Source organism: Mixophyes fleayi, chromosome 4 (genome assembly GCF_038048845.1).
Source record: "Mixophyes fleayi isolate aMixFle1 chromosome 4, aMixFle1.hap1, whole genome shotgun sequence".
In the NCBI taxonomy this organism is placed as follows: domain Eukaryota; kingdom Metazoa; phylum Chordata; class Amphibia; order Anura; family Limnodynastidae; genus Mixophyes; species Mixophyes fleayi.
Genome location: NC_134405.1, coordinates 223,745,128 through 223,758,463, shown reverse-complemented (window position 1 = coordinate 223,758,463; position 13,336 = coordinate 223,745,128). Strand labels below are relative to the sequence as shown.

At 43.9% G+C, this 13,336-nt stretch overlaps 1 protein-coding gene across 1 annotated transcript in view; it reads left to right on the top strand.

Moving 5' to 3' along the window:
• CEP290 (centrosomal protein 290) overlaps positions 1 to 13,336 on the top strand; it is a 222,067-nt gene that overhangs the window by 103,955 nt on the left and 104,776 nt on the right. The window contains exons 26-28 of the mRNA XM_075209376.1: positions 4,705 to 4,816; positions 6,776 to 6,981; positions 7,157 to 7,308. Coding sequence (XP_075065477.1) covers positions 4,705 to 4,816; positions 6,776 to 6,981; positions 7,157 to 7,308 — 470 coding nt within the window. The remainder of the gene's footprint in view (positions 1 to 4,704; positions 4,817 to 6,775; positions 6,982 to 7,156; positions 7,309 to 13,336) is intronic.

The following is a 13,336-nucleotide window of genomic DNA, read 5'->3' as shown; positions in this document are numbered from 1 at the left end:
CATGAAACATTCACCCACCAGCCGCATTGCACCAAGCCATCTCCTGATTTCTTACCTCCTCGCTGCACATGGGTCTTAGAGTCCTCTCATTTAATGTTAAAGGGCTGAACAGCCCTCAGAAAAGGGGTAAGCTTTTCACTACCCTCAAACTCTATTCGGGCGATATAATTTTCCTTCAAGAAACACACTTCCAACACAATTCCCACCCCGAACTCCGTTCAAAAGCATATCCTGATACACACCATGCATGTGATCACACATCTAAAAAACGGGGAGTTACAATCTTATTTGCCCGCCATCTCACCTTCGAACCCATTGATTCCCTAGCAGACAAAGAGGGTAGGTACCTTGTCTTAGTAGGCAGAATTAATAATAAACTCTACACCCTGGTTAATGTATATGCTCCCAATCAACACCAGAACCGCTTTTTCTCAAAACTAGATGTCTTAGTGTCCCGCCTGCGTCAGGGAGACCTTATCGTAGCGGGAGACTTTAATACTGTCTTGAATAACTCCCTGGACCGTTCCACCCCTGTGGCCGCACCCTCTTCCGCTTCGGACCCAACATCCTCCAAGTCGCTCCTCAGTCTCATGAAATCCCAGCTTCTTTACGACTCCTGGAGAGTGAAAGAACCGACTGCGCGTGACTATACATATTACTCTCCACCCCATCATTCTTATTCACGAATAGACATGATCCTGCTCAGCCATGATTTAGCATTGAGACTCCAGACGGCTCAAATACATCCGATAATCTGGTCTGACCACTCTCCAATTTCTATAGACCTCTGCGGCTTCTCAAACCGCCCCCGCCCCATGACGTGGCGCCTCAATGATTCTCTATTACACAACGTGGATATACTCTCCCAGCTCGGGGCTCGCCTCGAAGAATTCTTCGAACTCAACGACACCCCAGAGATCTCTAGGACTACTCTTTGGACGGCACATAAGGCAGTCCTGAGGGGACACTTAATCAGCATTGCCTCTAGGAAGAAAAAAGAAACTTTCACCTTGACTAACGATCTATCCCTCAAACTTCAATCCCTAGAAACCCAACACAAAACCACTCCAGACCCTGCCACTTTACTAGCCCTCCGCGAGACCAAGGCCCAACTTGATCTCCTTTTTTCCAAACAAGTAGCCAAACGCCTTAAATGGCTTCGTCAATCCTTTTATGAAAAGGGAGACAAGGCGGACAAAATCCTAGCGGCACGGCTTCGCTCAGCCAGGACCCACAAAAACATTATAGCAATCCGGGATTCCAACAACCAACTTCACCACGACCCCACCGCTATTAGAGAGGCTTTCCAACAATACTATTCCGCCCTCTATAACCTCACAGGCCCACCCCCCTCCTCACAACACTCCAACGCAACACTGATCTCAGACTTCCTTGCTGCATCTAAACTCCCTAAGCTATCCCCTCAAGCCCTTCAACAGCTTAATGAAGAAATCTCAATAGAGGAAATCCAACTCGCTATTAAGTCACAAAAAAGTGGCAAATCCCCAGGCCCCGATGGCTTTACAGCATCCTATTACAAGAAATTTTTGGGCTTGCTTGCTCCCCACCTGCACTCTCTGTACAATGGTGCCCTTCAAGGGACCCCCTTCCCACCTGAAATGCTCGAGGCCAGAATTGTAGTCATCCCAAAAGATGGAAAGGACCCACTCCACTGCGCCAGCTACAGACCCATTTCCCTCCTCAACCTGGACCTGAAGATATACGCTAAAATTCTGGCAAATCGCCTGAATGAATTTCTCCCATCACTGATCCACTATGACCAGGTGGGTTTCATTCCGGGGCGCCAGGCGAGAGATAACACCAGGAGAGCCATTGATGTCATCCACATTGCAAACACCAGGAGATCCCCCACTATTCTTCTCTCTCTGGATGCTGAAAAAGCATTTGATAGGATCTCCTGGGGTTTTATGAGAGCAGCTCTCGAGGCCTTTGGCTTCACTGGTGATTTTCTCACCGGCGTCCTGGCACTGTATTCCTTGCCCTCGGCTAAAGTCCTGATCAACGGCACACCTTCAAATTCGTTATCCATCCAAAACGGTACGAGACAAGGTTGCCCCCTCTCTCCCCTTATTTTCGCTCTAGTAATTGAACCATTGGCCTCCCAAATTCGATCTAATCCTAACGTTTCGGGCGTGCAGGTGGGGGACATCAACTCTAAGGTTTCACTTTTTGCGGACGATGTCCTGCTATCACTTTCTCAACCGACCATCTCCCTCCCCAACCTCTTTAAGATTCTCCAGACCTACAGTGAGATATCGAATTACAAAATAAACTATACAAAATCAGAGGCCATGCTGCTTCATGTCCCCCCTCAGGAGGCCGAACTGTTACGGTCCTTTTTCAAATTCAAATGGCAGACCAGGAAAATAAAATATTTGGGAATCTATCTTACATCTCGTTATGACCTCCTCTATCAGGAAAACTTCCCACCTCTATTTTCCAAAACACAATCCGATTTGGCATCCTGGAACCGTCTCATCATCTCATGGCTGGGTAGGATCATAGCAGTTAAAATGAATATCATACCCAAATGGTTATATCTCTTCCAAACTCTACCAGTTGCTGTCCCTGCCATCCTCCTATCCAATATCCAGAAAGCTCTGACACGTTTTATTTGGAATCACAGGCCCCCAAGGGTCTCGCTCAACATTCTCAAAAAACCCATCTCTAGTGGAGGCAGGTGACTACCTGATATTAAGTTATATTATCTGGCTTCCCATTTCTCACAAATTGTTGCTTCATACGCCCCCTCAGGTTCCACCTCATGGCTTGACCTAGAGGCGGCACATTTAGCTCTCCCTGATTTCACCTCACTATGGGGTCTATCATCATCATCATCATCATCATTTATTTATATAGCGCCACTAATTCCGCAGCGCTGTACAGAGAACTCATTCACATCAGTCCCTGCCCCATTGGAGCTTACAGTCTAAATTCCCTACTATAGACACACACTCACACACAGAGACAGACAGAGAGGGAGAGACTAGGGTCAATTTTTTTTTGATTGCAGCCAATTACCCTACCAGTATGTTTTTGGAGTGTGGGAGGAAACCGGAGCACCCGGAGGAAACCCACGCAAACACAGGGAGAACATACAAACTCCACACAGATAAGGCCATGGTCGGGAATCGAACTCATGACCCCAGTGCTGTGAGGCAGACGTGCTAACCACTAGGCCACTGTGTATCCCCTATACACCGTCCCCCTCCATCCAAATTACTTCCTACCACTAAATTTGATATCAAGATTTGGGATTCTCACTCCTTCAAACTGAAACTCACATCTGCCCTTTCCCCCCTGACTCCCATTTGGTTTAACCCTATATTTCCTCCTGGCCTCTCCAAGATACGACACCGCCATTGGACTCAAGCTGGGCTCAAATTTCCATCAGATTTCTCTAAACAAGGCCAGTGGCTTCCGCTAGCAGAACTCCAACCTCCCCCCCCAGCTCGAGTGCTTAACCCTTTCGAGTTCTTCCAAATTACCCACTTTTTACGTTCCCTACCACCCAAATTTCTACTACGTCCCCTTACCCCATTCGAAAATCTTTGCAAACTTCACCCTATAGATAGGGGTATGATATCACAACTTTATAATATCTTTCTTGAATCCACTATCCATCCACAACTCTCACATGAAGCTGACTGGGAGAGGGACTTGGGCCCCCCCCCAGATGAGGAGGCCTGGGAGGACATGAGACTGGGGATAGCTAAGAGCTCCATATCGACTAAACTAAAAGAGACATCCTATAAAATCTATTATCGCTGGTATTATACCCCTACCCGTCTCCACGCAATGTTCCCCTCCTCGTCACCCGACTGCTGGCGGAGCTGTGGCCACAGGGGATCCATGCTACACATCTGGTGGACTTGCCCAGTTATCACCCCCTTCTGGGACGCGATCCATGGCTTTATCAACACTCTATTTGAGGCTCCCGTGGCGAAAGACCCCTGGATCTTCCTCCTTTGTTATCCCCCCCCAGACCTTGATAAATTTTCTAGAAAACTAATTGCACATATCCTCACAGCCGCTAAATCCCTTATAGCCCTTAATTGGAAACGTACCTCTTCTCCATCTCTTTCTGCCCTTAAAAAGCAAATCTGGCACGTAGCAGCCATGGAAGAAATTACGTACTATTTACATGACAGAGGTTACGCTTTCAACCAAGTGTGGGCTCCTTGGCAGTTCGCAGAACGCTCGTTCCCCTCTGGCCCTTAATGACTCCGTTGTGACCCATGTGCGGCGGGCAGGATTCGGTCCCCGTCCCACCATCCCCTGGCCCTCTAACATTCATAATCTCACCTTCTTTCCGATTACACTCATACATCAACCTTTGTGGTCTTCCCTTTCTCTTCCCTCCTAATTCTCCTTCACCCCTCCCCCTTCCATTCTACTTTTTCCATTGCTGTATTTTACATTTATACAAAAGTATAAAAGGAAAATTTGGTCAATGTATCTCTCATGTTGTCAAAAAAAAAACCCTTTTTCTTTAGACTACATTACAATGTTAACACCCTTCTATGTATACTTTGTAAACTTTTGACTTCGTATTATATATACCTTTTCCTGTTTGACCATTCAAAATAAAGAATTTAAAAAAAAAAATATATATAATATAAGAATTGTGCTATAGTTGTTTAGGATTTTTTTTTTATTATTATTGTTATGCTTTTCAAACAGCATGAAAATGCATCACTGAATTCACAGATTACTTCTTATATGAAAGAACTTGAAATCACTAAAGAAAAACTCAATACACTTGATCAAGCCTGGGAGCACATAGGTACTCAGGGTAAGTACAGCTGATATATGCATGTTTTCATGCAAACTCAATTATTTCAATTTCAAACTCAAGATTTGCATTCTAAGTCTAGATATATACAATGAGACCTTTGCTGAAGAAATCATTGAATGTTATATAAGGGCTTTCAGCACTCCAATTTATACTCGCCTATCATACAGGTTATATATCTAGCCTAGTCACACCCCAAATCAGTTCTCACATCCATACACAACTTAAATGCTATTAAACCTATTGTAATAGGTGGAACCCTGAAACTCTGCTACACAAATGTATACTATGGCACACATGCTCTTTGTTAGTCAAAATGGTTGACAAACCGTAGCATTCAAGTGGTTAACACACCCAAGCAATACTTCTCTTCTTAAAAGGCTTTCGTTAGAGTAGCAAGGACAAACTTACTACATTTTGAGATTTAATATATAAAGGTACAGTGCTTATGGACTCTCAAAGCATGATAAATGACATACAGAATAAATGCAAATCCATTGCAAAATATAAAGGATACAAATTGACAAACTTCCTTATTATCATATAGGAGAACAAGTTAACCCATGCATGATACTCATGTATTTTAGTCAAATCAAGCTACTTAAGGTGTTAAAAAGGTTCTTGTCATGCATTTGGGCCTAGCCCAGGCCTCCTCAGGGGAAGAGAGTTTCTTCCCGACGCAAGCGCCCTTTTTTAACGTGGTTTTGTCCACATGTCACCACCTCATCATTTTTCTCCATCACCTCATCCTTCATCTTCATCGCCACATCCTTCATAAAGCTACTTAAGGTGTTAAAAACTCCCCACTGTCACCCCCGGCAACCACCAACCACTTCCAACTGTCACTTCTCCTTCAAGAAATATATGTCAGTGTATAACTCTGCCCAGCAGGTGGCGCTGCAGCTTGGTTTTTTTTTTTTTTCACACGCCACTAGGCATTTATATAGGAGAATGGTAGAATTGGAACAGTTTTTAATTTGATCCTCAAATTTTTGAATACTCTTCACTCTCCCTGTCAAACGTCAACATGGTAGTCTTCAAATCCATATTTATAATCATGGGCACCACTAGCCTTCCCAACAATGTAAAAGAAGTAGTGATGTTCAAGGATCACCCACCTTATACATGGAGTTGATAGAATGTATCTTAGGATAGTATAGTTCATTCAACTACAATATAATTAACAATTATCGGAGATTATTGTCCATTAAAAACTAGTATTGTAGCTGAAATGCACTTAGATTTGTATAGTTATCTTAACGTGTATAGAAGTCTAAACAATCTCACAAGTCTCAAAATTCCATTTCTGATGTAATAACGGCAATATTTAACTAATTTAAAATCAATATCTTTAATGTGGTCAGACACTCAGCCATTTAGTTGCTTCCTTGGCAGTAGTAAAGAAATGGGTCTTGCCTTCAGCCACAAAAAATGAGCAGAGTCTACAATAGAGTTTTGAAGACCGTGTTCTTTAAGTTGTTGCTTGATGTCAGCGAACGTAGCCCTCTGTCTTTTGTTTAGCTGAGAAGTCAGGAAAGGTAGGCACAACCATAATTTTAAATGTAATATAACTGCTTTATCCCTGTGTGTCCCCTTTTCTTATAGTTAAGGAGCTGAGCCAGCAGAGGACACAGTAGGGCAATTTAATTACTAAAGTCTGGGTATTCTCAGTACAGGATATTAGCTACATATTATGTGCAGTATCGGGAGGTCTACAAAAACTTGTCTGCTTACATCTGGGTCCTAGTCACGCTCCCCCTCTATATAATGTGTAATTATAAAGTTCATATGTCAGAACCATTTCCATTGTTTTATTTTGCAACTTGTGTAAAAAGGTCATAACAATGACCAAATGAGTGTAGCAGTTAGGTGTTACCTGTGTGGATTAGTTTAATGGTGCATGCCTGAATATAGTCATTCTTTCTTTTTGCTGTTTATACTTTAAATATTTTGCTATAGGAGGCAATTCTGCAATGGACAAAGCCACCAAAGCAATTACAAATAATGAAATAGTTTCAATTTCTAAAAAAATAACCATGCTGGAAATGAAAGAGCTAAATGAAAGACAAAGAGCTGAGCATTCCCAAAAAATGTATGAACACTTGCGGTCCACATTGAAACAAGTAGAGGAACGGAACTTTGAACTGGAGTCTAAGTTCGCTGAGGTAAGTGGCAAGTGTTATATTGCCTTTTATGTGTAACCGGAAGTTACACACTTTTATTGTTGTCTAGAAACGGTGACAATCGAGGTTCTCACACATATTTTAATGCATAAAACAATATCATGGCAAATATTGTTTCTGTTATTGTTTTATACTAATTGGTGCTATTTTTTCTCAGCTTACTAGGATCAATCTTGAGGCACAGAAAGTAGAGCAATCATTAAGAGATGAGCTTGCAAACAGCATAAGTAAAGCCGTATCTGATGCAGACCGGAGAAAAATTATGGAGTTGGAGAAAAGTGAAGCGGAGCTGAAGGTCGAGGTCTTAAAGTAAGTATTTTGTTCTTCAGAGACTGGAAAAAAAGGCGGTCTGTGCATCCAGTTTGCCCATTTTTAAATCTTTAGTATGCTGGTTTTTTGTGCCTTTGTGACTGGATGTTCTTTAATATCTTCATTACCGGAAGTAGTTTAAACAATAATGATTTATCAAATTTTGCTTTTTCATCTATATTGACTATATAACTACCTCATTATCTATCTATTTATCTATCTTGTATCTCTCAATCTCATATCTAGCCAATCTCACCTAGACTAACAATTGACCTAACTACTTTAAAAAAGAAAAAATGAGTTAATTTGGTAACAGGGTTATTTACATTAAACAAGCTATTTATTTTTCCATTATATATTATAAAAACAGCGGTCGGTGGTCTCGGTGGCCCAGTATGATCTGGGGTTCCAGAAGGTGGCAGTAGGGTTTACTTCTGCCAAAATATACCTTCATGGCAATTCTTGTACTAGATAGAAAGGAAGGGAGTACAGAGGAAAAATCAAGCCAGTGAGATGGTCACCATAGGCTAAGAGTAGATTTCCTAATGTGTGCCAAACTGCATTTCTAAGTAACTACTGGGAGAATTTTTTTCCATTTTACAAGCCTCCAGGAGGCTTTAGACTGTAAGCTCTCGGGAGCGGGGCATCATTTCCTCCGGTATCCTTGTATTTACTACTTTCTTTCATCCTATCTGGGGGACACTGCTACCATGGGTTGTATGAGGGGAGCGTGGAGATGGCACTTAACTAGTTAACTTCTTAAATGTATCAAGCTGACAGTTCCCTTCCCTCTGCAACCTCTGTAACTGCCCAAGGCAGTTGGGCTTATTTTTTTTCGGTAGTCTAGATTTTATTTTATTCATTATTACAAAAAGGTATTTTTTTTACTTGCTTTTTAAAAGAATACAGGTAGCGTGCACTATAAGAGAGAGCATACTTCCTGGGTATACAGCTGCTCTATAGCTGTCTTACAGTGAGAGCACCTGCGGTTTTTCAGTGCGGACAGGCGGCTTAATTAAGCCGTTGTCATGCTGACGGATTCCCTGTGGCTGCCATCTTACAGGACATACCAAGTTCCTCCCTCAGGAATAGGAGGGGGGAAACTAGGATATATCCATTATTTATCACATTTGGATGCAAAATCAGATCGATCACTGCAGGCTTACTGACTTAAGAAGCTGCAGCTAACGATTGCTATTACAGGACCTGGAATCACTCAGAGGCGGAGCTAATTAAGAGAGAGTTCCCCCACCGCACAGAGGACTTTGGACTCTTCCTGTGGCACCAAAGAATGCCCGGGAAAGCAGCAAATTCTCAGCCTGAACACTGCAGATGCTGCATGACAGACTACTTTCCTGCAAACATGGCTTAGCCTGTTGAACGGCTAAGCACCAAAATTTATATATTATATTGCTTTATACGTCTACTCCGTTATTACTAAGAGGTATATTAGTACTGTTTGTGCAATTAACATATATTCTTATGTGATACGAGTGTTAGCAGCATATAAGTAATTACAATTTACTTCTTTTGACTACCTGTCATAGATTAGTTGTATTCTTGTATCTATACAAAACTTATTTCTTGTATGACTGTCTGTATTGTATACTCTTTCCTTTTACAGTGACACTATTACCATTCAGACACATGTCGAACAAGTAAAAGGCAACTTGTGCAAAATATTTTACTTGAGCAATATTGCAGGACCCAGGGGCACTCTACAGGTTGATGTTCCACCTTTACTGGAGGAACAGGTGTAGGCATGGTTTCTGGCGCAATCTGTTGAGACGTTCGCTAGGCCAGCGGAGATACCAGCGCTTGCTGCGGTTCTACCCTCCATATCAGTAGCTATTGAGCTTCCTGTGTCAGTCACCATATCAGTGATGGCCGAGATAATTGTTTTGAGGCCGGCTGGGCCATCATCCTCTCTTGGGCCAGACCGTTTGGGAACAGGGGACACTCTCTCACAGAGGTAGTTCTTCCTACTCTACGAGATGTCCCTCACCCAAGTTTCCAGAAAAGCAGACTACCTGACTGTTGTTCACCCCTTCTCGACGCGGCGGGATGGACGTCTGCTTCTGTTCAAAAATCAGTGAGTGGTGTCCTCCAAAGATTATTGGATTAGCGGGATCATGACAAAGGGATACAAAATAGATCTTGCAGGTCCAGCCCCTCGTCCTTTTTTTATAACCACCTTGCCCCGTGACCCAGAAAGAAGAAAGGCGATGCTTCTTTGTGTTGCTTCTCTTATTTCAACCAGCGTCATCGGCCCGGTTTTTGGCAACCAGAAAGGACAGGGGTTTTACTCCAACCTCTTTCTGGTTCGGATCCCGCATGGCTCATTCCGACCCATTCTAAATTTAAAGATGCTTAATCTTCGCCTGTCGTTAGACAGGTTTCTAACGGAATCCCTCTGATCGGTAATAAATGGGTTGGAAGCAGGCGAATACCGAACATCGATATACATCAAAGACGCCAATCTTCTCGTCCCCATTTGGGAGGGAAACCATGCCCTGCTTGCTTTTACAGTGGGTTCTTCTCACTGCCAATTCAGGGCGCTATCCTTCAGCCTCTCAATGGCGCCAAGGGTGTTTCCAAAAATGTCTGTCATGGAGGCCTGTCTTCACTCTATGGGAGTGAAAATAGTTCCATACCTGGACAACCTGCTCATCAAGGCTACCTCACCTCAACTGCTACACCAGCACCTGACACTTACCATTAACACCCTGGAGCGCCATGGCTGGATAATCAATCGGCACAAATCCCAGTTGGTTCCCTGCCAGTGGATGCCCTTCCTGAGGCTCATCATGGAAAGTTCTCTTCCCAGAGGACAAGATCCAATCAGTACAGGACACAACATCACAAGTTATGGATGCACCTTTGCATGTGCCTTCTAGGCAAGAATGGTGCCCACCTTCGAAAGGCTTTCCTGCGAGTGGTTCCATTCCCACTGCTTCCATTGGGACCTCTTAGAAAAAAAGTCCGGATCCCACTTGCACTTGGACCGCCAACTGACTCTGTTGTTCCCTGCAGCACGGATATCTTTGTTGATCGACTGTCCAGGAACACTTGAGGATAGGCAGGTCCTTCGTCCCGTGGTCTTGGATCATAGATACCACCGACGCCAATTTGAAGGGGTGTAGATCTTTGGTCCTCCATCTTCGGCTTCAGAGTCGTTTGGCACGTCAGGAGACCTCCCTACTAATCAACATCTTAGAATTGGAGGCCCACAGTCCGTCTGCAATCCGACAATGCCACGGCAGTGACTTGCGTCAACAGACAGGACGGGACTAGAAGTTTTGCAGCTATGAGGGTGGCGTCTCGGTTCTTAGCATGGGCAGAATGCCAGGTCCCATCATTCTCTGCAGTATTCATACCAGGCATCCAGAACTGGGAGGAAGATTATTTAAACCATCATGCGACAATGCCGGGGTAGTGGGCGCTCCATCCAGAGGTCTTCCAGTCGCTGGTCCTGAGATGGGGTCTTCCAGACCTGGACCTCATGGCATTGAGACATAACCGGCGGGTTCCCAGATTCTGCTCAAGTGTCAGGGACCCGTTGGCCGTTGACGTCGTGACCATGCCCTGGCGCTTCGGGTTGGGGTACTCACCCCTCCCCCCACCATACCGATGCTTTCCTGTGTCCTCAGATGGATAAAACAGGGAGGTCTTCCAGTAATTCTTGTGGCTCCCGCTTGGCTGCATCGGGTCTGGTATGCAGACATTCTGTTAATGGCGGTTGGTCAATGACTTCGGCCGCCTGTTCGAGACGACCTCCTTCTTCAAGGACCATTTCGACAACAGAACCTGCCTCAATGGCTTTAACGGCGTGGCTGTTGAGGTCAGCCTTTGGAGGTCAAGAGGATTCTCCCCAAGGGTGGTAAACACACTGTTGCGGATTTCAAAACCAGTGTCTGCAAAATATACCAATGCATCTGGCGCACCTATATTAGGTGGTGCGAAAGTCGACCCTGTCCTTTTAACCTTCTTTGATTCCTTGCCTTGCTCTAGGATGGCTTAGAGGCAGGAATTTGTTTGGCTTCATTAAAAGTGCAGTTCTCTGCTCTCTGTGTTTTTCCATCTTCGACTGGCGGATATGCTGGATATACGGACCTTTTTGCAGGGAGTCCTGCATATACAACCTCCATATGTTCCACCCACTTTACCTTGGGATCTAAACTGTGTATTGCTGCAAGGGCCACCCTTTGAACCCTTGCAGTTGGCAGATTTTTGTTTTTTATCATGGAAAGTAGCGTTTTTGCTCGCAGACTGTCAGAGGTAGGGCCTCTTTCATGTAGTGAACCATTCCCTGTGTTTCATGATGATTGGACAGTGCTCTGTACGGTTCCTTCTTTCCTATCAAAGGTGGCTTCAGATTTACATATAAGCCAGGGAATTGTAGATCCAGTGTTCCAAGAAATGGCGTCTTCTTCAGGACCTAACACTGTGGAGTTCCTGGATGTGGTCAGGGCCCTCCAAATTTATGTCCGTAGGACAGCCCATATTTGACAGATTCATTATTCACTTTGCTTGATTCCATAAACAGGGATTGCCAGCTTCCAAACAAACTATTGCCAGATGGCTTACCTCGACCATTAAGCAGGTATATGTCAATGCGAATCGACCAGTGCCAGACATAATTGCTGCCCATTCCACCCGTTCAGTGGGGGCTTCTTGGGCTGTGAGGAATGGTCCCTCCGAGGACCAGCTTTGCAGAGCAGCCACCTGATCCTCGGTCCATTCATTTTACAAGATTTTATCAATTTAATGTCTTTGCGCCCTCGGACGCTAATTTTACCCGTTGTGCTCTACGGGTAGGGCTGTCAGAGCAGTCTCTCCCTTAGGGGGAGCTGCTTTAGAACATCCCCATGGTAGCAGTGTCCCCCAGATACGATGAAAGAGAAAAGAGGATTTTTATACTTACGATTAATCCGCTTCCCTGATTCCAACCAGGAACCACTGCGTTCCCTGGAGTCTGCTCTTCTGCTGCATGTTCTCAGATTATTTGACTCCCCTTCCTTGGGACTTTATAATTAAACTGAAGAGCTAAAGGGGGTTTCAGAGGGGAGGGGTCTGTCAGCTTGATACATTTACCAAGTAAACTAGTTAAGTTCCAACTCCACGCTCCCCTCATACAACCCATGGTAGCAGTGTCCCCCAGATGTAATCAGAGAAACGGATTTATCGTAAGTATAAACATCCCCTTTTTTTTCATTCTCTACTATGCTTTGTTTGTCCGTATTTTTGATATTTAGTTAGTTAAGTATTTTGCTTGCTATGTTTTATGTATAATGTGTAATTTCCCGCTGTACGATGCTGCTACATATAGTGGCCCTCTTTACATGCAATTAATAATAATAAAACAAGCATGAACCTCTCTCTCACCACCTGGTTGGGGGGTAAGAAGAGGGTGGATCTCTTTCTTCAACTTCTTTATCCAAGAAAACGTATCCCCGCCAACAGCTACAATAATTATTCAGCTACCTTTATATATCGAGTGTACCCTACACCTCTTAGATTGCAAGCTTCTTTGACAGGACAATTTCTCTTCTGTGTCTTGTCATTGTATGTGTTGTATCATGATCCTCTTAATGTTGTTGCATAGTAAGGGCCTTCTGCCAAAATTAAGGATACCTTTTGGCATTGTGTGGTTCTTAGATGAAGTAGGTGATACCTGTCCTTTCTCCAATGAGATGTACTGTATAGTTGTTGCCTTGCAATAAGAAGGATTGGGACATATCTGTAAGAGGAGAGATACATCTGGACCTCTTGCCTCCAGAATATGTTCCTAGGAATTGGGCCACTTCTGAACTCCATACTTTGCTGCCAGTCTGGATAACTCCAATGTTCAACAAGCTAACCCTAAAGAGTGTCCTTTCTTAATAATCAAAGGGGGTGCACAGCTACAGTGAAGTCAATTAAGTCAATTTACGTCACCCTTCCATAGTTGGCAGTAAATTGGATGTGTATATTCATCATCATCATCACCATTTATTTATATAGCGCCACTGATTCCGCAGCGCTGTAC